This window comes from Podarcis vaucheri, assembly GCF_965113315.1.
Source record: "Podarcis vaucheri genome assembly, chromosome: 5".
NCBI classification, from domain to species: Eukaryota; Metazoa; Chordata; class Lepidosauria; order Squamata; family Lacertidae; genus Podarcis; species Podarcis vaucheri.
Window position 1 is genome coordinate 16835250 of NC_138763.1, and position 23623 is coordinate 16858872.

Below are 23623 nucleotides of genomic sequence, written 5' to 3' on the forward strand. Positions count from 1 at the left end.
GTGATGTTAAAAGGTCTGCCTTGGATTCGTATCGAGATCATTCTATCACTTTTGAGACTGCATCCCAGTACAGCTTTCGCCACTCTTTTGTTGACTATGAGGGCCACTCCATTTCTCTTACGGGTTTCTTGCCCACAGTAGTAGATATGATAGTCATCCGAACTGAATTCGCCCATTCCCGTCCATTTTAGCTCACTGATGCCCAGGATGTCAATATTTATTCTTGCCATCTCATTTTTGACCACATCCAACTTACCCAGGTTCATGGTTCTTACATTCCAGGTTCCTATGCAATATTTTTCTTTACAGCATTGGACTTTCCTTTCGCTTCCATGCATATCCACAACTGAGCGTCCTTTCGGCTTTGGCCCAGCCGCTTCATCAGCTCTGGATCTACTTGTACTTGTCCTCCGCTCTTCCCCAGTAGCATGTTGGACATTAGTGGTACATCACTGTATATCTATCTGGAAAGGTTTCTTCCCATTACCAACAGTAGTTGAACTCAAGTATTTGATGAGAGGGAAGCATTTCAATAAACTTCACTTTGTGCAATTCCTGAGGGTGAGAGGAGAACAGAACAGAACATCCCAATCCAGCGCTCTGCTGGGTAAAGGATTGCTCTTCTGCACCTACCTGTTTTTGTTTTCAATTTCCCTCCCATTCTTGTTGGGATCAAATCGGTATAAATATGTCGGCCCCAGGGCTAATATACTTGTCCTCCTGGTTTGGGGCATGTCGGGGAACTGGGACAGCAATGGATCATTCATACCCAAGCCTTGCCCTGGTCTGGCCCCAAAACACCCTTGTCAACCCTACAAGCACCAGAACTCTGACGTCAGCAAAGCAAAGGACCGTGGCAGTTTCCACAGCTTCAGGAAGGGAGCAGCCGGCATACGGTCTCCCTCTCCAAGGTTAGATGTCTCTTTCCACTACTGGAGAGCTGATCTTCCTCTATCCCATGGGTTGCCATCCCAGGGACCCATAGGATTTTAGGGTTAGCGTTTGAATGTTACAGTCAAACAAACTCGAAGCTTTACTGGGGAATTATTTTTATTAGGATATTAATAAAGTATTTTAATACATGATGGCACAATAACACATGCCCTTCCATAAATGTATGAATTATATAGATTTTAAGGCAGCGAACGGCAGTGAAAACTGTTAACATACAAAATTTTAAAAAAATTCCAGTAGCACCGTAGAGACCAGCTAAGTTTGTTATTGGTATGAGCTTTCGTGTGCATGCACACTTCTTCAGATACCAAATGTTAACATACAAATTATTCTAGTATGCCTGAAGAACTGCTTCCTAGGGATAGTCACTGGAAAAATGTTAGCTACAACTTTGATTTTAGATTTGACTAGTGTTTTGTCTATTACAGTTGCCCAATTTAATTCTAAAAATGAAGAACTTTCTAGTGAAAAATTGTCCCCCAGCCCTCAAATTACTGTTCACAGGTGTGTTTCTCTAAGGATTTGTCAAATTCAGGGTATTGTATTGAATATATTAGTTGCCATTTATAAAGATAATGGATCTATTTGCTTAATTTGGTCAAATGCCGGGTGGACGTATTTTTTGTGGATTTAAGGAAATGATTATTGATTCTCTCTTTTTATTTCCCTTTTCACTGTGCAGCTTCGTATTCTGCTATTCAGCCTCATTCTTTGTTAAAGCACCAGCAGTCCCCTCTTCACTCACCACCTTCAAAAATTTCCCACCACCAGCTGATCTTCCAGCAGCAACAAGTTCAACCAATCACGCTCCAGCTTCCTCCCAACCAGGAAGCATCTGTGTCGCAACACTGTGCCCCTCTCCAAGGCCATGCTCTTCCTCCAGCCCCCAGCAGCGCCTCATCGCAGCACTGCACACCTGTCCACATCCACCCCCCGCCACTTCCTCCTCCACTTTCTCCAACTCCATCCCAGTCCTCCCAGCAGTCAGTCGTGGTATCTCCTCCACCACCTCCTTCGCCCAGCCAGTCGCCAACAATAATTATGCACCCCCAGGCTCTTATTCAGTCGCAAACACATCCACTAGCATCATCAGCACTTCAGTCAGAGCATCACCCGGCGCAGGCCAATGATAGGCCAGCAGAAACAACCTCGCAGCCTTCTAATCTTCCAGCCCAGCTGCCACCTTCCCCAATAGTTCACATTGGGTCACCGGATCAGCCTACCTTGGTGTCCGCGGGCCAACATATAACATCTCCAACGCCTCACCAGCAGTATCCAGCTTTGCAGCCCACGCCAATCCCAGTGGCAGCCTCTCCCCAGCTGCCAACATCTCCAGCCCACAGCCAGCCACTTCCTCTCCCGCCTGTTCAGTCTTTACAAGTGCAGCCTGACATTTTGTCCCAGGGTCAGGTTTTGGTGCAGAACACGTTGGTTTCTGAGGAGGAGCTTCCTGCTGCCGAAGCGTTGGTCCAGCTGCCGTTTCAGACTCTTCCTCCTCCTCAGACGGTTGCAGTGAATCTTCAAGTGCAACAAGCAGTACCTGTTGAGACCCCGGTGGTGAGCATCTGAGAACTTCCCTCTCCAGTTTTGAAATGAGAGATGAAACACTTGACAAGTTTAAACTGGATGGATGTTAGATATTTGTTTTATTACAGCTCTTCAGGATTGAAAATAGTGTTTTTCTCAAAAGCGTTTGCCGGTTTTACGATTTTGATGTGAAAGATTATACATTTGACTTAAAAATTGTTAGGTCTCGACCAAGAGCAGGGTGGAAATAGCTAAAGGAATGAATGCATATGTAAATCAAAGCATCCTAACCCTGTCATGTATGCACCAACTGTTTATTTCATGATGAAGCAGTAATCACTATACAGTGGACGCTCAGATTGCAAATGTGATCCGTGCGGGAGGCACGTTTGCAACCTGCAGCGCCGCGTCTGCGCAGGTCGCGATTCGGTGCTTCTGCGCATGCGCAAAGCGTGATTTAGTGCTTCTGCGCATGCGCAAGCGTCAAAACCTGGAAGTAACCCATTCCAGTACTTCCGGATTCGGCGCGGTGCGCAGCCTGAAACATCTGTAACCTGTGGTATGACTGTAATCTTTGCTAAAATTACATTGATAATAGCTAAAGTTACATTGATAATAGCCTTATTTTGATTAAGTTGGCAAAACCTTTATTTCAGTATGGCTGTACTGCATTTCCCTTCAAAAAAATAAATAAAGAAGACCCAGGGCAACTAACAATTCCATAAAATATCTGTAGGGTTTGATTCTAAAAGTGCTTTTTTCTTCAATGCAGATTTATCAAGTGGAAGACATGTGTGAGGAGGAGATGCCAGAAGAATCAGACTGTGTGCATATGGTTAGGACCCCCACTCCACCCACCTTGTCGCCTCCAGCTATAACATTAAGAAATAGAGACGAACTTGGCTATGAGGAACCTTTTTCAGGTAAGAAGGAATATGGAGCTGTGTAATTATTTAGGGCAGATTCCGGAGTGGTGTCCATTCTTTTCTCTTTGTGCAGTTTTGATTGTGCTGCAAGATAAAGGGATAGAATCTCACCCAGTATACTTGAATGTCTGAATTGTGTCTTGGATTCAGCAGATTGCTGAAACCGATTTAGATTCAAGGTGGGGAGAGGACCGGGGGGAAACTGATCACCCGCCAACTAGTTCACCTTAGCAGCAGGCAGCCTGCTGGTTTGTAGCTTAAGGCAGAAGGAAGCGGCAAGAGCCTCTCCTTTTTTTGCACATGTGCTTCTGCAGCTCAGACCCCTGAAGGAAAAAGAGAGAATTCAAGGGCCTGTTATAGTAGGCAGACATGAGGAAGCCAGGCAGATCCAACATCAGTAGGAACAGAAGAGGAAGGAGCTAAACAGTTTCTATATGAGGGGAAGCATAAGTGAGCAGCCACATAGCCACTGAGGTACAACCAATGGGTGACATGATTGTGGAATTGGGGAGAGGTGCAGGGGCACCCTCTTAGGGTTTCACAGACCCCAAAGCCAGGCATTATTGACTTGAGGTGGATGTAGGATTGAGTCTTTTGCCTAATGCAGTTTTTTTTGCTGCTTGCTCAGAGGCAATGACTAGCAATGTTCATCCGCCCTAAGATCCCCAGATCTCTAGAGCTACCAGTCTCTAACATCTGTAAGCCAGATGTCTGCAACCAGCTATCTTAAAACATGGCAATAGGTGTAACTCAATAATCATTGCATTTTATTTATTTTTTTTAAAAAAATTTTTATTGGGTTTTCACATTTTATATAGACAAAAACAAAAACACAAAAAACAAGTAAACACATAAACAAAGAAAAAAAAAAGAAAACAACAACAAACATATATACTTTCCCGAAAATGTTATTTCCTAACCCTGGTCATTGACTTCCCCCTACCCCCTCTCTTGCATCCCCATTTCCAAATTTATGTCAGCAAATTGGCATTTCCCTGTCTTAATATTAGTCCTTTTATAAAAGCAAACAAAATTAATTTTTTCTAAGTTGGACCTCAATTCCCTTCCATCGATTTCCCATTTTGTCTTGAATAATGATCTTTTTAACCAAATCCCATAATCATGAGTGTTGTTAGAACTTAATTTTTCCCTCCCTCCCATCCCCGGTTTGCGTCCCTTCCCAAAGCATGACCAAAATAACAGTTATTAGCCCGGGTTCCTCACGTCCGAGGCCCTCCAGTCTCTTTCAGTCCCTCTCCGCCGGTCTTGTTGGTAATCCTTTATGCCAGTCGTCACATCTCGAAAGAGTTCTTTCACCATCAATCCAAAGTCTCTTCCCATATTTGCAAACAGCTGCTGAAGAGTTTCCACAAGGCATGAATCTTGAAGGTAATCAAAGTCAGAGTCTATGTGGAGGCCCCGATTATATTTCTTTATTTTAAATTCCTTAATTTCAGAGACTCCCAGGGCCTCCACTTTCGTCTTCTGCATCTTTCGTGGATTTATAGTAGATTTACTCCAATAATCTCCTTGTTTGTATTCCACAGGCGTCAGCTTCTGCTCAGTATTTTCCCACATCACTTCTTCTCTTTCTTGTTTTGTCTTCTCCTCTTCTTTTATTATCATTTCTGGTTCAGCTGTGGATTCTTTCTCATTGAGGTCCTCGTTACATTCAGCAGGACTACTTGTTTCAGAAGTCAAGGTCATCAATTGTTCACTCATAGCCGTAGTCTGCTCTTGTAAGATTCCAACCAAATAAAACATCCTTTCGATTTCTCCCAGTATCTTTCCATCCACAGCCATTGTAGTTCCACAGAATTCCCTCTAGAGGGAATCTGGTTACTTAGTATTCTTTTCCCCAACAGTCCTCTGTCTTGTTATTGTTTCTTTATTTCCAACAATTTTAGATCAATTGTAACTCTTTTTAATCCAGAGGTAACTTAGGTAGCAATTTTCCACTATTAACAGTCCGTTTGACAGCTTTGACAGCTGTCAAACTCTGCACTTCTTAAACCAGCTCCAAAGCAGGACGCTCCCGGGCCCGGGAGGGGGGGTTGTTTACCACAGAGCATAAAACATCCAACACTCCTCTCTCCTGCTCAAAATTTCCAAATCTTGGAAGTCACTGTCTTTTTTAAAACTCACCCTTTACAGGGTAGGCACTCCAGCTTAGTTCTTTTTTCGTTGCTCTAGATCGTCTGCAAGGTAGGGGGTGCGGACTTCCTTTTAGCACATCCCCCGATCGTCTCAAATTCAGTGGATAAATTTCTTAAAAGCCAAGTCCAAATTACTCACGGGTTGTTTTTTCAGCCGAATTTCAAGGAAGGAAGTCAGCGCTCTCCGGTCATGGCTCGCGGCTTCGCTCAGCAGAGGTAGCGATGGACTCTCAGTGCCGCGCCACCCCCCGTATCCCCTCCGCAGCCTTTAAAAAGGCTCTTCGCGAATCAGGGGGGGCGCTTAAGGCACCCGCCGAGTCTTCAGTCCGCAGGCACCGCGCCTGCGGTTTTAAGGGTCCCCGTGTCGCCGGCACGGCAAGACCCGTCCCCTGCTGAGCCGATTCCCTCCGGAGCTCGGAGGGAATCCGCCATTCCCAGATCGCGTCAACCCCGGAAGTCAATAATCATTGCATTTTAACCCCCCACACCTTACATTGCATTCCAGGCCCCATCCCAGGCCACAGATTCATCAGATTTGGTGAAAAGCACCAATGCACTTTGCTTAACTGGGTATAATTCGGTTACCGTATTTTTCGCTCTATAACACGCACCTGACCATAACACGCACATCGTTTTTAGAGGAGGAAAACAAGGGAAAAAATATTCTGAATGAAACAGTGGACGTATCATTTTTGTGCTTCATGCTGTGGCCACAGACATGTGATCTGATGGTGAATTTGGGGTGACCCAATGCAAAAATCCTGAGAATCCCTGTGGATCCATGCTTTGTAACCACGTTTTTGCACCATTGCAGCCCCAGGCAACAGTGGGTGCATGATTTTTTTTTGGGGGGGGCAGGCTGTAGCCATGGACATGCTGTGTGCTCTGATGGTGAATTTTGGCTGACCCAATGCAAAGATCCTGAGGATCCATGTGGACCCATACTTTTTAACCACGTTTTTGCACCATTGCAGCCCCAGGCAACAGTGGATGCGTGATTTTTTTTGGGGGGGACAGGCTGTAGTCATGGACATGCTATGTGCTCTGATGGGGAATTTTGGCTGACCCAATGCAAAGATCCTGAGGGTCCATGTGGATCCATGCTTTGTAACCATGTTTTTGCACCATTGCAGCCCCAGGCAACAGTGGGTGCGTGATTTTTTTTTTTTGGGGGGGGGACAGGCTGTAGCCATGGACATGCTATGTGCTCTGATGGTGAATTTGGGGTGACCCAATGCAAAGATCCTGAGGATCCATGTGGATCCATGCTTTGTAACCACATTTTAAGTGGGGAGGGAAGGAAAAACACAGAAGGCTAAGAATGCAGGAGAGGGCTATAACGTGAGGAAAGGAAGGCAAAAGTTTCCACCCACCCACCCACACAAGCCAGCCAGCGTGTGCTCTCTCTCTCTCTCTCTCTCTCTCTCCCTCTTTAAATGGAAGAAAGCATATTTGAATGCTGTGTGTCTCCAAAAACAAAAAGCAGGAAGTCAAATCAGAATTTTAAGCCGAACCTGTAATCTCTCTTCCCTTCACAAACATTGTTCCTCCGGAGCAGGGAGAGGATAGAAGGACGGACGCTCTGCTTTCCCCTCTACTTGCCTGGAGGGGAGGGGCTTCCCCTGCTCTTTGTTCCATTTGAGCAAACACAGTAACGAAACAGAGAGGGCGGGCAGTAAGACCCTGAGGCAGAATGCAGGAAAGCTGCCACTTCCTCTCTTCAGGCTTCCCTTCTCCCTGAAGCGCGGTTTGATTTTTGCCTCATTTTTCGGCTCCAGGGACCACACATTCGCTCCATAACACACACAGACATTTCCCCTTCCTTTTTAGGAGAAAAAATCTGCGTGTTATAGAGCGAAAAATACGGTAGTTCCCATTTTTTAAAAAATGCAATGTCACAAAGCCAGGCTTCACAATTGCTGGTCACTTCTGTTAACCTCCGTCAACACAAGATAACAGAAGACAAGAATGTCAGTAGCTATGTAGCTATAGGTAAACTGTCATTGGTGTGCATTTCCTCAGAAGTATTCAGAAATGGAATATGTCACAGGCAGAATATTGGGCAAGATGGACCATAGAATTGAACAAGTAGCAGTTAGAGTTAAGGAACAGAAACATAGAAGGAGGCATGCTTGCTGGTTGTTTCTCAATTCCTCAGCATGTACACAAATTAGGTTATACAATTTATCTTCTGCTTATTAAAAATAAAAATATGAGTGTGATTCCTTTAATGTTACAATAATGTTTAATGGACTAGAAAAATGCTTTAGGCAAGAAAGAAGGATAATTATTATGCACAACAGGCTGCTAGCATATTGTCCTCCTTGCACCAATAAATTTCATGCCAGTGGAAATGGATTTCTGTGCTAGTTAAACAATATTGTGATAAATCACATTATTCAAATTGCTATGTTGTGCAGTTCCCACTCCCAACAGTGCATTTGTGATACTGGTAGGCTCTTATCTAAGATAAGAGCGCACTGGACAAAAAGACCAAATTACTTTGGCAATTTGTCAGTAGAAGAAACAAGAATTAGGAAGGAATTCTGTAGTGGTGAAGCCATGAATGTAAATAATGCTTGAGTTGTTTTTTAAAAATAATAATACTTTTTTTCCAGAACAAGACGGACATCCCTCAATGGCCTCATCAGTTAGCGCTTCTGTAATTAAATCACCATCAGACCCTTCACATGCCTCTGTTCCACAACCACCTCTTTTGCTTCCAGCAATCCCAACAAGGAGTAACAGCGCATCAGTGTCTCATAAGAACCCTAGCATAGAAAACAAACCTCCACAGGCTATCGTTAAGCCACAAATCCTGACCCATGTTATTGAGGGCTTTGTGATCCAAGAGGGGTTAGAGCCATTTCCTGTAAGTGTGCATTGTTGAGCCATATTTGTATCTTGTTGGTTGGTTGGTTGGTTGGTTTGATTTAGGAGGCAATGTGTTGTGGTTATTTGGGGCTATTGCTTCTCTAAAGCTTTTCACTCCAAATAACTTGATTCTAGTAACTGCTGTCTGTCAAATAGCTTATTAGAAACACTTTCACTGTGGTCAATGGGGTCTGTTTTTTCTTGGTTTAGATGTGTTGCCTCCCTGCAATTCTGAACATGAAGTAGCAGAGCTAGGAAGGCCCTCTGCATGAGTCCCAAAAGACCCCTGCCCTTCAGATTATGTAATTCAGGGTTCACTGAACCAATGTGTTGACTCAGTATAAAAAAGGGGGCAGGAAATGGGAAGGCATCCGATGTCAGGATGTAGAGAGGAGAGCTCAAAGGTAGATAAGATTATGTATTCGTCCCAAGACCTTCTGAGTCAGTTGGCTCTTCCTTGGGGGCAACCATTAAAGGAAAGATGAACCAGTACTGTAATTGATGCCAAAACATGCAAAACGGTCATGGACTAGAAATATAGACTGATTTACCCAATCCAAATCCTGCCACAATCTTCTAAATGGATTCACTTCTGGATAGGCTGACCCTGAATGGGCAGTTTTTTTGCCTATACCACGCTGTTATTGTTGTCAGCTGTTAAATACAACTTACGTTCAGTCAATCTATTGAACTTCAGAGAGGAAAGAATAAGCAAAGAGGATAGATAGATACTTGTAGATAGATTCCAAGCCATTTTTTATATTATTATTATTATTATATTTATATACTGTGTCATCGTCCCCACCTCCCCCTTGAAAAGGCTATAGGTTGATTAACAGCTGCAGGCCTAATTGAAGAGGAATGCTTTTGCCTAAACTTATTTCCCTGGGGACAGCGTTCCACAAATGGGGAGCCACCGCAGAAAAGGCCCGTTCTCTGGGAAGGCCTCATCACAGATCACTGGGTCTGTTCATATGAGCTATTGGCATCCTGAGCAGCATAAGATATCATAGGTCAAAACCATCACTTTGAAATGGATGCAGAAGCTAAATAGCAGCCAGTGCAGCTGGGCCAGGATTGGTGTTACATCCTTTAGAGTCAGCTCCACGTATAACATTCAGCAGAATTCTTCTACCTTCATAACAGGCAGATTATCTTCCTGAGTCTCTTTTCTTTCCTTTGTACACATTTAAAGACAGAAAATAGACAATGGAAGGTACCTATCAGAAAAGGAGTGGGAAGATATTTTTGATATAACAGGCATTGGATGAATTGAAAATAGCATATATATTTTCTGCGGTGTCTTCTTTTGATACTTTCCCCTATGTTTTGAGATTTCCAAAGCCGCAGATAGAAGTCTAAAATAAGCAACTATTTATTTCAAATGAAAAATAGATTTATTTGCTTCTCTTCTCATTCTTCCATTATCATTTCATCTGTTTAAATTGTTATGTTGGTTCGGAGTTGGACCGTAGACAACAAAAGGCATACATCTATTCTTTGTCTCTCTGTGTAGCAATAAGTCTAATGAACACATGCCCTGACCTTGCAAGGTTATGTGTACTGTTTTCTTGTATCATGATTTTCTTCTTTTCTCTTGTAACAGGTAAGTTGTTCATCTCTTCTAGTTGAGCAGCCTGCAAAAAAGAGGCTGCTGGTGGAGGGCCAGGCGATGAACGTTATGTGTGTGGAGCCAGAGCTGCAGAACAATGCAAAACACGTAGACAACTCCTCAGACACGGAGTTGGAGGATATAATTACGGAAGGTTTGTGCATCTTATTTAACATATGCTGAGCAACTGTATTTTCTGAAACCTGAGCCTATTCTATTTTTCCGCCAGAGACTGTTTCCTGAGATTTCTAATTATCACTTTTTACCATGTATAAGATGAGATTTCCTCCCAATTTTTTAAAGTTTAAAATTGGGGGTTGTCTTATACAGTGGAATGCTGCAATTAAATATGTAAATAAATACATGCCGCCATCCATATTCTTACCCCGCCCCCAACCTCCCCTCACTATTGGCCTCACGACAAACCCTGGTTTGGTACTCTCCCCCCCCAGCAGCCCCCACTCCAGACATTGTCCCTTCCACCCAGTTCCCTCAGCCGCCCCCTGGCTACCCACCCACCCCCCCATTCCCCAAGCGCACTCACTCAGGCAGCTCTGGCAATCGCAGCTCCTCGATCAGCGTTCGCGTCTGCCAGCGCTCCTGGAGTAAATACGGTACATACTGTAAATGCTGAGACAAAAGTGCCACATACAGGTGGGAGAGCTGTAGCTGTAGCTACGGTGGAGTTACACTGAGCTGACAGGAGCAGCCGCCATTACACAGCTTGCCTCACTGTTTGATGTTTAAATATATGGTACTAAATATACCGGTGTTTTGAAAATTTAATAAAATATCAAAGTTCTGTTTGGTGTTTAAAATTTTTATTTCTTAATTTTGGGCTAAAAAAATAGGGGGCGTCTTATACATGGGGGCGTCTTATACACAGAATAATACAGTACAGTGGTACCTCGGGTTAAGTACTTAATTCATTCTGGAGGTCCGTTCTTAACCTGAACCTGTTCTTAACCTGAAGCATCACTTTAGCTCATGGGGCCTCCTGCTGCTGCCGTGCTGCTGGAGCACGATTTCTGTTCTCATCCTGAAGCAAAGTTCTTAACCTGAAGCACTATTTCTGGGTTAGCGGAATCTGTAACCTGAAGCGTATGCAACCTGAAGTCTATGTAATAATAATAATAATAATAATAATAATAATAATAATAATAATAATTTATTTATACCCCGCCCATCTGGCTGGGCCTCCCCAGCCACTCTGGGCGGCTTCCCTAGAAACCAAAAATACAGTAAAATATCACACGTTAAACACTTGCCTGAACAGGGCTGCCTTAAGATGTCTTCTGAATGTCAGGTAGTTGTTTATCGCTTTGACATCTGCTGGAAGGGCGTTCCACAGGGCAGGTGCCACTACCGAGAAGGCCCTCTGCCTGGTTCCCTGTAGCTTTGCTTCTCGCAATGAGGGAACCGCCAGAAGGCCCTCGGCGCTGGACCTCAGCGTCCGGGCAGAACGATGGGGGTGGAGACGCTCCTTCAGGTATACTGGACCGAGGCCGTTTAGGGCTTTAAAGGTCAGCACCAACACTTTGAATTGTGCTCGGAAACGTACTGGGAGCCAATGTAGGTCTTTCAAGACCGGTGTTATATGGTATTGGCGGCCGCTCCCTGTCACCAGTCTAGCTGCCGCATTCTGGATTAGTTGTAGTTTCCAGGTCACCTTCAGAGGTATCCCCACGTAGAGCGCATTGCAGTAATCCAAGCAGGAGATAACCAGAGCATGCACCACTCTGGCGAGACAGTCCGCAGGCAGATAGGGTCTCAGCCTACGTACCAGATGGAGCTGGTACACAGCTGCCCTGGACACGGATTTGACCTGTGCCTCCATGGACAGCTGTGAGTTCAAAATGACTCCCAGGCTGCGCACCTGGTCCTTCAGGGGCACAGTTACCCCATTCAGGACCAGGGAATCCTCCACACCTGCCCGCCTCCTGTCCCCCCAAAACAGTACTTCTGTCTTGTCAGGATTCAACCTCAATCTGTTAGCCGCCATCCATCCTCCAACCGCCTCCAGACACTCACACAGGACCTTCACTGGTTCTGATTTAAAAGAGAGGTTGTAACCCAAGGTACCACTGTATGTTAGGAAAGAGAGTTTCCCAGGCGTTGTCACCCAATGCCATATTTTGTGTGGATGCCGAAGTTGTAAATAAATGTTTTAGCACCTGATCTAGCTGTTGTCCTTTTTGTTGCATGGAGGTCACAGCCCTGACTGCAGATGTGTATCCTTATCCCCTTCAAATGGTAACACATGCACATCAGCAGCATGTATGGACTTCCCTTCCTTGCTTGATCAGGCAACTGTGCATTACAGCAGGCTTCATTATGTAAAATAGCTGCAATTTTGGTGGTACACAGCCAGATTCCAGTCAGCCTACTACAGCATAATAAGAACTACATTGATTTATAGACAAGCCCTCCCCCTTTTCATCAAGCTGACAATAGGGAATTTTCATGGGTAGAATCCCAGAAACAAGCATAGACAAGAGAGAGTCCAAATTTATATACTGTGGCAAGGTGAATCTCTTTGGTGCAGAAATAGGGTTGGAGAGCACTACAACAAAAGGGCAAGCATGGGCCAAAAATATGACATAACCTGATTTATGCTGAAATATCTTCATAGAGCCACTTCTGTCTGTACAGGGAACTGAATTTTCAGGTGTTCGGCTTTCATACCACTGAAATGCAGCATTTTGTGTCGTCATTAAATTCCTCCGTATTTTGTAAACACCATCAGATAAGCCATTGAGCAGTTCCTTTTGTTCAGCTATTGGATATTTCAAAGAGTTAACAGCTTTTATACTACAGAAGCTGTTCTGCAGGTAGTGTTTAGCAAAAGTAAAATAAGATGCAATAATCTCTTATATTTCCAAGATAAGCTGTTGGTCACCCGTTGTACTTTATTTGACTAAAATTCCATGTGGCCTTTCTCATAAAGGACAAGTAGTTCTCAAATTATGTTTTTTTAAATAAAAAAGTAGCATTGTGTTAAGCATTTCCTCATGTTTTGTGCCAAAATTTATACGTATGCTGTTACGCACCCCGCTCTTACAGTTATTTCTCAGTCTTACGTTTCAGTCTTAACTAAAACATTGGAGGAACTGCAAACAATGAGCCTTCCTGTGCTTGTTGTAATCCACACGAATGTATTATATTTTCCGATAGGATTTATTTATTTATTTATTTATTTGATTGCTTCTGTTTTAATAGTCGCTTTTCTTCAACGAACCTCCACGAAATAGTGTTTCTGTTCTTTTGTGGTGTCTCAAGTATTTGCATCCTTGTTTTCTCTTTGGTTTGGACTTTACGCCCAAGTGGTGCTAGCCTGGTGATCAAATGCTACAGTTAACCTGTTCAGCCAACATTTACTCAAACAATGAATTTGCTTAAAGGCAGCAGTTGGCAACTTGTTCTGCCCCAGGAGTGAGGAAAACGTTTTCATCCCAAGGACCAGATAAAGAACTGGTTCATCCAGTTCTGGGGAGTTTTTGACAGGAGGGTGGCCTCATGCGCCGACGCGGTGGATCAGGATTGGCTCATGGGCCAGTGGTTCCCCATCCCTGATCTAGCAAGACAAATTTTGTGTTCTTAGCTTTCAATTTCCCATTGCCTGCATAGGGTCCTTGTGCTGCCTTGGAGCTCTGGGTGGTAACACACTGGTAGAATGCATGTTTTGCATGAAGATCCTAGGTTCAGGCTGCAGCCTATCCAATCCTTTGCTAGTCAAAGCAGTTAGGCTGAATGGACCTGACTCGGCTTCAGGCACTTTTAAATGTTCGTTAAATTATGCAAAATAAGTATGTTTACAGACAAACTCGCTTGATCTAAATTAATTTATAAGGTAAAGGTAAAAGGACCCCTGACCATTAGGTCCAGTCATGACCGACTCTGGGGTTGCAGTGCTCATCTTGCTTTATTGGCCGAGGGAGCGGGCGTACAGCTTCCGGGTCATGTGGCCAGCATGACTAAGCCGCTTCTGGCAAACGAGAGCAGCGCATGGAAACGCTGTTTTCCTTCCCGCTGGAGAGGTACCTATTTATCTACTTGCACTTTGATGTGCTTTCCAGCTCCTAGGTTGGCAGGAGCTGGGACCGAGCAACAGGAGCTCACCCCATTGCGGGGATTCAAACCGCTGATCTTCTGATCGGCAAGCCCTAGGCTCTGTTGTTTAACCCACAGCACCACCTACATAATTTATACAAGCCATCAAATTCCGTTTCTCTTGGCAATACGGTTTGGAGTATCTTTTCTTTGACAGTTCATCACAGCTTCTGTCGGACTTTTGAAAATGTTTTTATAACTGAGTGGCTCTGACTGACTGATTTATGTTGCTGTTTCCCTTTAGAGGGGCTGGATGAGATGGAAACGGATCTCCTCAAGTGCGAGTTTTGTGGGAAAATGGGATATGCAAATAAGTTTCTGCGGTCAAAGCGATTCTGCACCATGTCCTGTGCCAAGAGGTATTCTTCATTAGTTATAATTTCAAATATTCCAAAAATTGTGTATAGGCCTGCTTTTTAAACATAGCACTGGATTTGGGATCAAAATCTTATGAACCAGATAGTTCAGTTAGACCCCAGCATAGGATTTACCCAGCCTAGTGACTCTTTGTTCCAGTTTTGCTAGTGGTGTTTATCAGCTTGTTTTTTAAATAAGCTTTATTTTTACATTTTCAAAAATATAGTCAACTTGCAATTTACACATATTTAACTGGCACAATCACAGTTTTGCACTCCTGGGGAACATTGGCAATCCCACGTGCCACTGCACTCACCCTGGGAGAGCATCCAGAGGTGCAGGGAAAGTCTACACCAGCCTTGGGAAGAGTGCATATCACCTTCAAAGAGAGCGTGGAGGTGGTTGGAGAGTGCTGCACTGTGCTTTTTGCAGTTTTTAAAGGGTTGTTTTTGCTATGTGCGATTTTGGCTTTATGCTCTATCCCTGGAACTTAAGCCCCATGTAAGTTGAGAGTCTACTGCATGGGTAGGCAAACTAAGGCACAGCGGCTGGATCCAGCCCAATCGCCTTCCAAATCCGGCCCATGGACAGTCTGGGAATCAGCATGTTTTTACATGAGTAGAATGTGTTTCTTTATTTAAAATGCATCTCTGCGTTATTTGTGGGGCATAGGAATTTGTTCTTTCCCCACCCCTTCAAAATATAGTCCGGCCCCCCACAAGGTCTGAGGGACAGTGGACCGGCCCCCTGCTGAAACGTTTGCAGACCCCTGGTCTACTGTATTAAAAAAACTACAAGTTTATGAAGCATGTAACACAAATTTCCATTTCCCTTCTCTCCCAAAATACGTTACAGTGAATTTCACGTGTTGGATTTTGAACAGTTGTGATTGTTGGGCATTGTTTTCTATTCTTACCTTAACAAGTTGTTCCAGAGAGAGTCATGCACTGCTGGTGGTTTTGTTATTGTACTGTCTCTTCTGACATGCTGAATAAACATGTACCATGTTTCTCCAAAACCATCCTTAGCTCTCATGTTTTTTAGAGCTGTAAGTTGCTCTGATAACTTTTCCATAAGAGCAGCGTTCCAACCAAGTCTCCAGGGTCAAATTAGCAGATGTTTTCCAGTGCCTTGCTATAACTTGTCTGGCTTCAGTCATAAAAAGGATTAACACTTCTTTAAACATTAAGTCTTTCAAATAATCGATAAACAAGCTTACATTTGGGGTCACAGGGTACTTTAATCATAATTAATTACCAAAGGAATTCATTCTTACTGCAGTTTCACCACTTATGGAAATAAGAACCCAATTTATCAGTATGATTGATTAAAACATTTATCATAGTAGCTGTTGCTGTTGTTGTTGTTTAAAAAAAACCAATTAACCCCAAACATGCTACTTTTTGTGCTCTAAAAGCAATGTAAAGAAATTAACAACACAATCACCAGCGGCTCATGGAAAAAGTGGATAGAGAAAAGTTTTCCCCGTCTCGTAATAGCAGAGCTCATGAGCCTCCAGTGAAGCTGAATGTTGAAAAATTTAAGACAGATGAAAGAAAGTACCGTATTCTTCGCTCTGTAAGACGCACTTCCCCCTCCTGAAAAGTAAGGAGAAATGTGTGTGTGTCTTATGGAGCGAATGCAGACTGCGCAGCTATCACTGAAGGCAGGATAGCAAGAGGGATTGGTGCGCACCTGCTCTTGCCTCTTCGCTCAAGAGGCTTTGTGTTGCTTTCTTGTTTCTAGTTTTCCTCCTCTAAAAACTAGGTGCGTCTTATAGAGCGAAAAATACGGTATTTCTTCGTGTAGCACATAGTTTGAACTTTGGAATGGAGGGAAAGAAACAGTACTGAACTATACTAGCCCCTGGCCAGAAATTATTTTTGGTGTGGGTCATGGATATGTGGAATGACGGGGGTAGTTTTGGACACTTGATCCAAGCCACCCCCTGGATTTGCCCCTGTCATGCTTCAGTCCTCCTCTGGTATGTCCCCTTTTCAGCTGCACCTGTATCAGAGCTCCAACACTGCTAGGGTATGGACTGTAGAGGTAATGACAGGAGGAGGAGGGGAATCTGACATGGGCTCTCCCTCCCTGAAGTCAGAACTCTCCCCACCCTCAGAGAAGACCTAATACAGTGGTGCCCCGCAAGACGAATGCCTCGCAAGACGGAAAACTCGCTAGACGAAAGAGTTTTCCGTTTTGGAGGTGCTTCGCAAAACGAATTTCCTATGGGCTTGCTTCGCAAGACGACAATGTCTCGCGAGTTCCTGCGGGTTATTTTTTCCTCCCCCCCCCGTTTTCTAAGCCGCTAAGCCGCTTATCAGCTGATCCGATAAGCCGCTAAAAGCGCTAATAGCACTAATCCGCTAATCCGCCAATGGGCTTGCTTCGCAAGACGAGAAAACCGCTAGACGAAGAAAATCACAGAACGGATTCTTTTCGTCTTGCGAGGCACCACTGTACTTCCTATTACCCTTGGCTCACCCTCCTAGGGGCCAAAGAACTGCGGGTGAAATCATATAAAACCACAAGAGGTAGTAAACTAACATATCTTGAACTCATTAGATACAGTTAACTCGGAACATTTAGGGAAGTAACATTTATTTTAAACTATGAATTGATGGACTTTGACCAGTTTTGATAAGAAAACAATTATTTGTTTATGATATTTATTTCCTTCTTGTATTATGGAACCAAAGGCTCTATTGCTTTTTTTTAAAAAAAAAGTTTGTTCTCACTGAGCATTGACATTCTACTCCCAGAAGCAATTTTTCAGAGTGTTTATTTTTATTTATATTTTTTTTTTTTAGGTACAACGTCAGCTGCAGTAAGAAATTTGGATTATATGGCTCAGAAAAAAGCAGTCGTTGGAGCCGGAGTCTTGGGCGACGCGGGCGACGGCCAAGCAGCTCTGATGGAGCTCCCAGGGAACACTTCCTTAGACAGGTCTGTGGAATGCTAACTAAACTCCACGGTGTCCTTTTGTAAGAGTTAATCAAGGAAAATGGTTATACTGTGGTTTATCTGTACTGCATTTTCCAGCTTCCAATTACTTATCCATCTGCAGAAGAAGACTTGGCTTCTCAGGAAGACAATGTACCGGTTGCCATGACCACTCGCTTGCGAAGGCAAAGTGAAAGGGAAAGAGAGCGCGAACTTAGGGAACTGAGAATTAGGAAAACAACAGACAACATGGATTTGTTACCAGCGATACAATCTGATCCATCCGGATGGACTGTGGAAGATGTTTGGGCCTTCATACATTCTTTGCCTGGTATGGAAATGGAGCACATTTGTTTGCTAAGAATGTCCAATGACAATATTACTACCTTGAGGGGAGAGGCAGAGGAGGCGTAGGAGAGCTGGTTTGGGTTGCAAAGAAACAGGATTAATATCGCACCTATTTCCTCTTGTGCTGCTAGAGTTTACTTTCAGAATCCTTGGCAGCAGAGGGGTTTCGGGATTTATACGGTGACTTCCAGCAAGTTCTCAGGCTTACCAAAAATAAAATAAAATCTCAGTCCAAACAAATTAAATGCAAACATTAAAGTGATTTACAGGGGGGAACAGTTACGTTTTTAAAAACTGGAAAAATTAAAAAGACATTTGCCTAGTTCCAAAATGACATCAGAGTAGGTTCCAGGTGAGCCCGCCACAGTCAGGGTGCCACCACTAAGTAGGCCTTTTCTCTCACAGCCACTTAAAACCGCTCAGATGGAAACTGTTGTGACAGTTTTCAAAAATAGCTGGTTTATTTTCAGTTCTTAAATCTTTTTATTTTGCTTCCACACACCATAGTATGTCTACCAGTACTGTTTCATAATCACTATGGCATTGTTCAGTATCCCTTGGTACATCATTGAGGCTGTTGTGTAGTGAGAGGTTTATGCTTCAATAGTGTGGTAACACCTCCCTATTCAGCTGAACCCTGATTTCCTTTTAAACATCCCAGGTATCTCTTGTTTAAATAACACTGCATTGGCTGAATGTGTTTGCTTAGGTAGCGGCTAGGATCCTGAGAGAGACCCAGTTTCACCCACGCTCCACTGCCAAGAAGTCTCCAGTCAACAGGGCTAACTCACACCACCACCAGGAGGAAGAGGGGAGTCCCCCCCCCATCCTTGTGTTGTGGTCTGTGCATTGGTTCCTATTCTCAAAGATCAAGCTGTAATCTGTGAACGTTTCAGACATTACAGTGTTACGTGAATCCTGTTCTGTTGCACCTGTGTCTCATCTGAAGTAGAAAATTAGTGTTTCCCACCCCAGAAGGCATAAATGGTCTATTTCAGAGCATTTCAGGTCTATTTCTTATCTCATTATATATGATAAAGCTATTTTTAGCCATCTCACCCCTTGCTTTTTCCTGTAAGACCAATAGCAGTTGTTAACAGGATTACCACACCTATCAGCCATTCCCACCCATTCCCACCACCCTTCTGAGTAAGACTGCTCCCCACCCTCTCACTATGTATAAGGGTCTGGTGACTTCTGTTTCAGTGTATCTGAAGAAGTGTGCATGGCACACGAAAGCTCATACCAATAACAAACTTAGTTGGTCTCTAAGGTGCTACTGGAAGGATTTTTTTATTTTATTTCAGAGCAGGCAGAGATGTGAAGGAACAGGAAGTGTCTGCTGCAATATTTCAGTGGTTTTACAACAATAGAAAGAGAAGGCCCAGGTTAATGAGGAGCTGGAACCCTTGAGAATGTGCGCTCTTTTCTACCAACAATAATGCAAACAGGGATGGAATTATAGGCAAGATTTAGATAAAAGTGGAAGTCATTAAGCCAAGCTTTGGGGGAGGAAATCTTATTTCAAGATCACAATGCCTATTTTTAAATTAATAATTGTCATTTCTTTGCAGGTTGCCAAGATATTGCCGATGAATTTCGAGCCCAGGAGATTGATGGGCAGGCTCTCCTCTTATTAAAAGAGGATCACCTCATGAGTGCAATGAATATTAAGCTAGGACCTGCACTGAAAATCTGTGCACGAATCAACTCCTTGAAGGAATCCTAGTGGAAAATAAGGCTTTAAATCACAGCTTCCACCATATGACAGACTTGTAATAAAACAGCATCTTAACGTTTGATGTGATTATTACTGCTGTGTTTTGCTAAGCATCCTTTTCCACATAAAGACTGTTGGAGGAGCATATCTAATGTAATCTTCCAAACCTTCCAGTAGTTATCCAGCTTATCAGGAAGCATAAGCTGTGTTGGCAAGTTGTTGTAGTCAAATGCAGGGCAAGGAGAGTCAGTGGAAAGCTCTATGAGGCTTCTGTAAGATGTTGCGAGTGATGCTTATTCCAAAAAGGTGATTATTTAACATTCAAGATTTAAGCTTTTTTTTAGAAAATGTAACCTTGATATAACCTTGATTACAGTTTCAAATTGTGTTTCTATACACTTTTTCCTTTGTAGAAAGCTTTTTAAGAATATGGATTAACAGAAGAGTCCACAGAGTCTGTGGAAGCACTGATTATGGTAAAATGCTATGCATTTAATTGTGCCCTTTTGAGTTTCAATTAATCCTGAGCGTATAGTTTGAAGGGAACTTGCAACTGACTTCCTCTTCTCTCAACCCTACAGCTGCCCCACCACTGTAGTATTCTCTTTTAAGTGCTGAAGCTTTTCTGTGAACATGCAAGATATTTTGTAAATGCAGTATACCTTCCACTGTCAGAACCTTGGTCACTTGAATTCCATGTCAGCATAAGCATCCCTCTCATGTGTACAAACCTATGAATGTTTTTTGGGGGGTGGGGGAAGGGGTGGGGGGGTATTCTTGATAAATGAAGTTGTACAGTTAGGTGTGATGCACATAGTGGCAAAACTGCTGAGAGCTGGAACGGCAGTGTGGCACACACTTCCCAGACAGTAGTAAAAAGCACATACATGATGACAATGATTCTTTGTATGCTGCTATGCACTGAAGAGGGCATTATGTTGTTATTGTTCTGGTTTTTTTCTTCTTCTTTTTGCTGGTTTAGACCAAAGGAGTTAATGTACACCTGTTCAATGAAAATGTGTCGCCCGTACGCTGGTGTGCAACTCCGAATTATTGAATAATTCTCAAGGGCAAATTGGATCAGCAGACGTTTCTAGACTTCGCTTTCTTTCTGTAGTTCTCTCGCCTCTCCATTTGCAGGTGTTCTGGTGGACGCTGCTGGGGACGTTGTTCTTCCCTCTCCATAGGGAATAAGCACTTTTTGAAATCACAATGGTTTTTCTTTGTAACATTTCCTCGCAGCCCAGTGTTATCTGCAGCAGTTATTCATGTTACAGCAAGGACCCTAAACCAATGGCACCAAAGTATTAAGAGTAAGTGTTCAGAAGTTTGTCCTCTATATCTGAGTAGGAGTTTGAATCATTCTTTGGAAGATCTTCTACCCCACCATTAAGTTAGCATGCTTCAGTGAAATGGGGCCCAGTTCACTGAGTATTTCTCCTAAGCCAGACCCACTAACATGAATGAGTGTGTCATAAGACTAAGGGATCTCTGTTCATTTTAATAGAGCTTGTTCAAAAGAAATGTCTTATAGATTGTGGTCATCATTTAACTGAATGTGAATCTTCCACAAGGGCTTGTGGCCTGGTAAAATGTTGTTTGTTTTATTGGGCATTAACACTGTATCTGTTAATTTAAGGGTGGTTTAATTAGCAAAATTGCTTAAGACTACTGGTTTTAGCCCTACTGGGTTTTTTTATCTCAAATTTAGGAATGCGTTCAGAAAGTTACTGTATTATTATTAACCTTCAACAATTAATCTGTTTATTATTATCAGAAGCTCAAAGTAAGTAAATTCTTTATAGTGTTAAGGAGAGCTACCAAACATTTACAGGTGCCTATGGTAAAGGTTTGAAAATTACAAAGTATTAATCATTCTCCAACTCCTCGTATTTACTGCGCATAGATTCTTTTGCATATGAAACATGCAAACGTTGTAGGATGCCAAGTAGTTAAAGCTGCCTCCAAATCATATGGTCTGGTTTTTTACGGAAATAGTAGTTGTGAACAGCTAACTGAACTGGTTCTTTGCCTAAATAGTATTAGTAACTGTAAGTTCAGAAAACTGGTAAAGGTGTTTTTTTGAGAAAGCACAACAGGAGGATTTCAGAATTAAGAGCTTTCTGCCACATTTTGGAGGATGGACAGACATTAGTTGTTCAGTCCTACTCACATGGGATTTAGGTGGGGAGCATTTGAGCCATTTTAGTCTCATTTACTTCACAGAGATTAAGGCTGAAGTATGATGCGTATTTATGTGGGAGTAAGTCCCATTCTAATTCTGTGTGACAGTTCTCAGTAAATGTGTACTGGGCTGTAAATCATATGAATCAAAATATTTCAATTTAACTGAGTGCTACACGAAGCTTATTTTGTTTTGTAAATTGCTATTATTATTATTTTATTTTTATTTTAAGTCTCTTATTTTAAGCATCTGGGAACTGGAACAATGTTACATCTCCTGTAATTATAAATAGAGCACAAAATCCATGGCCGAGTGATTATTACATAAACATTATATAAATTATACCAAATGCTCAGTTACTTTCATTAGCTGCACTATGTATAGGTTCACAGAGAATGCTGACAATAACTATAGAATAATATAGTATATTAAAGTACTGTGGGCCTGAGGATAAAAAGTAAGAACAGAAGCACAGATAATTCTGCCCTGAATAGAAACATTTGTTTGAGCTGTCTCCAACAAACCAGTTTGTCCAGCGAGATGTATTGCTCAAAGAACCAGGCGCTTACCTTATCCTAATATGTCAGCCTATCAGTTTGATGGGTTTCTTTCTCTCCCCTCCCACTCAGGCTGTGGCAATGGTGGCAGACCAAACAGAGCGGCAAAGAAGACTGGTGCTGTGGCAAGCTGCTGTCATAGCACCACCACCCCTGGCAGTAGCAGCTGATACAATTGCCACACTGAACTAATTGCAAAAGCTATACAGAGAAGTTTCTGTATCATGCAAAAGCGGACTGGTTCTTGTCAAAAGGCAGTGCCTTTTGCTCTCAGCATTGACCTTGGGACAGTAAAGTTTGACTTTGGGACAGATAAAGAAAGCACATCATCTCCTCCTTGTTCATCCCCTACAACTCAGCTTGTCTCTTTATGGCAATAGCATTCCTGCCCCTGCCCCGCCCACCATAGAAGGCAATGTTTCACAAGCCATTCCTGTGTATGCTCTGGAGTTTCCCTCTTAATTTAACCAAGTTTGTATGCCACTTAATTATAAATGAAACCCCTAAGCAGGTTACAGAATTATACACTAATTAGTTAATAAAGGTAAGGCTTAAAATAATTCTTTTTTTAAAAAAATCAAATTATAATTAAGGAGTTAAAAATATACGTTATGAGCTAGAATTACTGATTAAAATACACATCAACTTTGCATGTCTAGGTAGGCTTCCTTAAACAGAAAAGGTTTTAGGCTCTGAAAAGAGGCAGTGTAGGCACCTGCCTAAAGGCAATGGGCAGGAAGTTCCCAGAGTCTGGGAATTGCCACTCTAAAACACTGATTCCTAGCAGCATGAAAAGGAGCACGATCAAGTGAGAAACTAAAGTGGTTTTCATAGCTTGATATAATAGGCTAGTTTGGGCCCTGAGTGAATGAATTCGTTTCAGTTTGCCTTTAAGTGTTACTCATCATGATGTGGATATAATTAGTATTTATTCTTTAAGATGGGTAATTTGTAAGGGGGCAGGTGTGTGTTCTTGAAGACATTTTAACACTGTATGGAGCAACATGGACATGTATGGACTACATGTTATTGAGCTTCAATCCTGCCCTCCAGTTAGGAATAGCACTTGGATTTCAGATTCCTTTAGTAGTGCTTGTAGCATTTAGGGGATGCCCAGAAATAATTGCACAAGGCTTGTTAAAAGTGATCTTCAGTGCTTGTGTGAATACAGCAACAAGTGGAAGCACATTATTTGCTTGCAATTATCAGCACCATTATCAGCGTCAGCATTTCAGGGCTAATTCTCACTTTACATTTTGTACTCAAGTACAGTGGTGCCTCGCAAGACAAAAAGAATCCGTTTTGTGATTTTCTTCGTCTAGCGGTTTTTTCGTCTTGCGAAGCAAGCCCA

The 23623-nt window shown here is 42.8% G+C and overlaps 1 protein-coding gene across 8 annotated transcripts in view; it reads left to right on the forward strand.

The window, feature by feature from the left end:
- PHC3 (polyhomeotic homolog 3) overlaps positions 1-19610 on the forward strand; it is a 60726-nt gene extending 41116 nt beyond the window's left edge. For 7 of the 8 annotated variants that reach the window (XM_082224018.1, XM_082224017.1, XM_082224016.1 and 4 more), the window contains 8 exons: positions 1637-2511; positions 3254-3404; positions 8182-8435; positions 10044-10203; positions 14404-14518; positions 17330-17465; positions 17562-17793; positions 19385-19610. In XM_082224018.1, coding sequence (XP_082080144.1) covers positions 1637-2511; positions 3254-3404; positions 8182-8435; positions 10044-10203; positions 14404-14518; positions 17330-17465; positions 17562-17793; positions 19385-19539 — 2078 coding nt within the window. In that variant the 3' untranslated portion in view covers positions 19540-19610. Of the gene's footprint in view, positions 1-1636; positions 2512-3253; positions 3405-8181; positions 8436-10043; positions 10204-14403; positions 14519-17329; positions 17466-17561; positions 17794-19384 lie in introns of those variants that run through there. The other variant, XM_082224021.1, reaches the window with a different exon arrangement.
- Positions 19611-23623: the final 4013 nt, after the last annotated feature.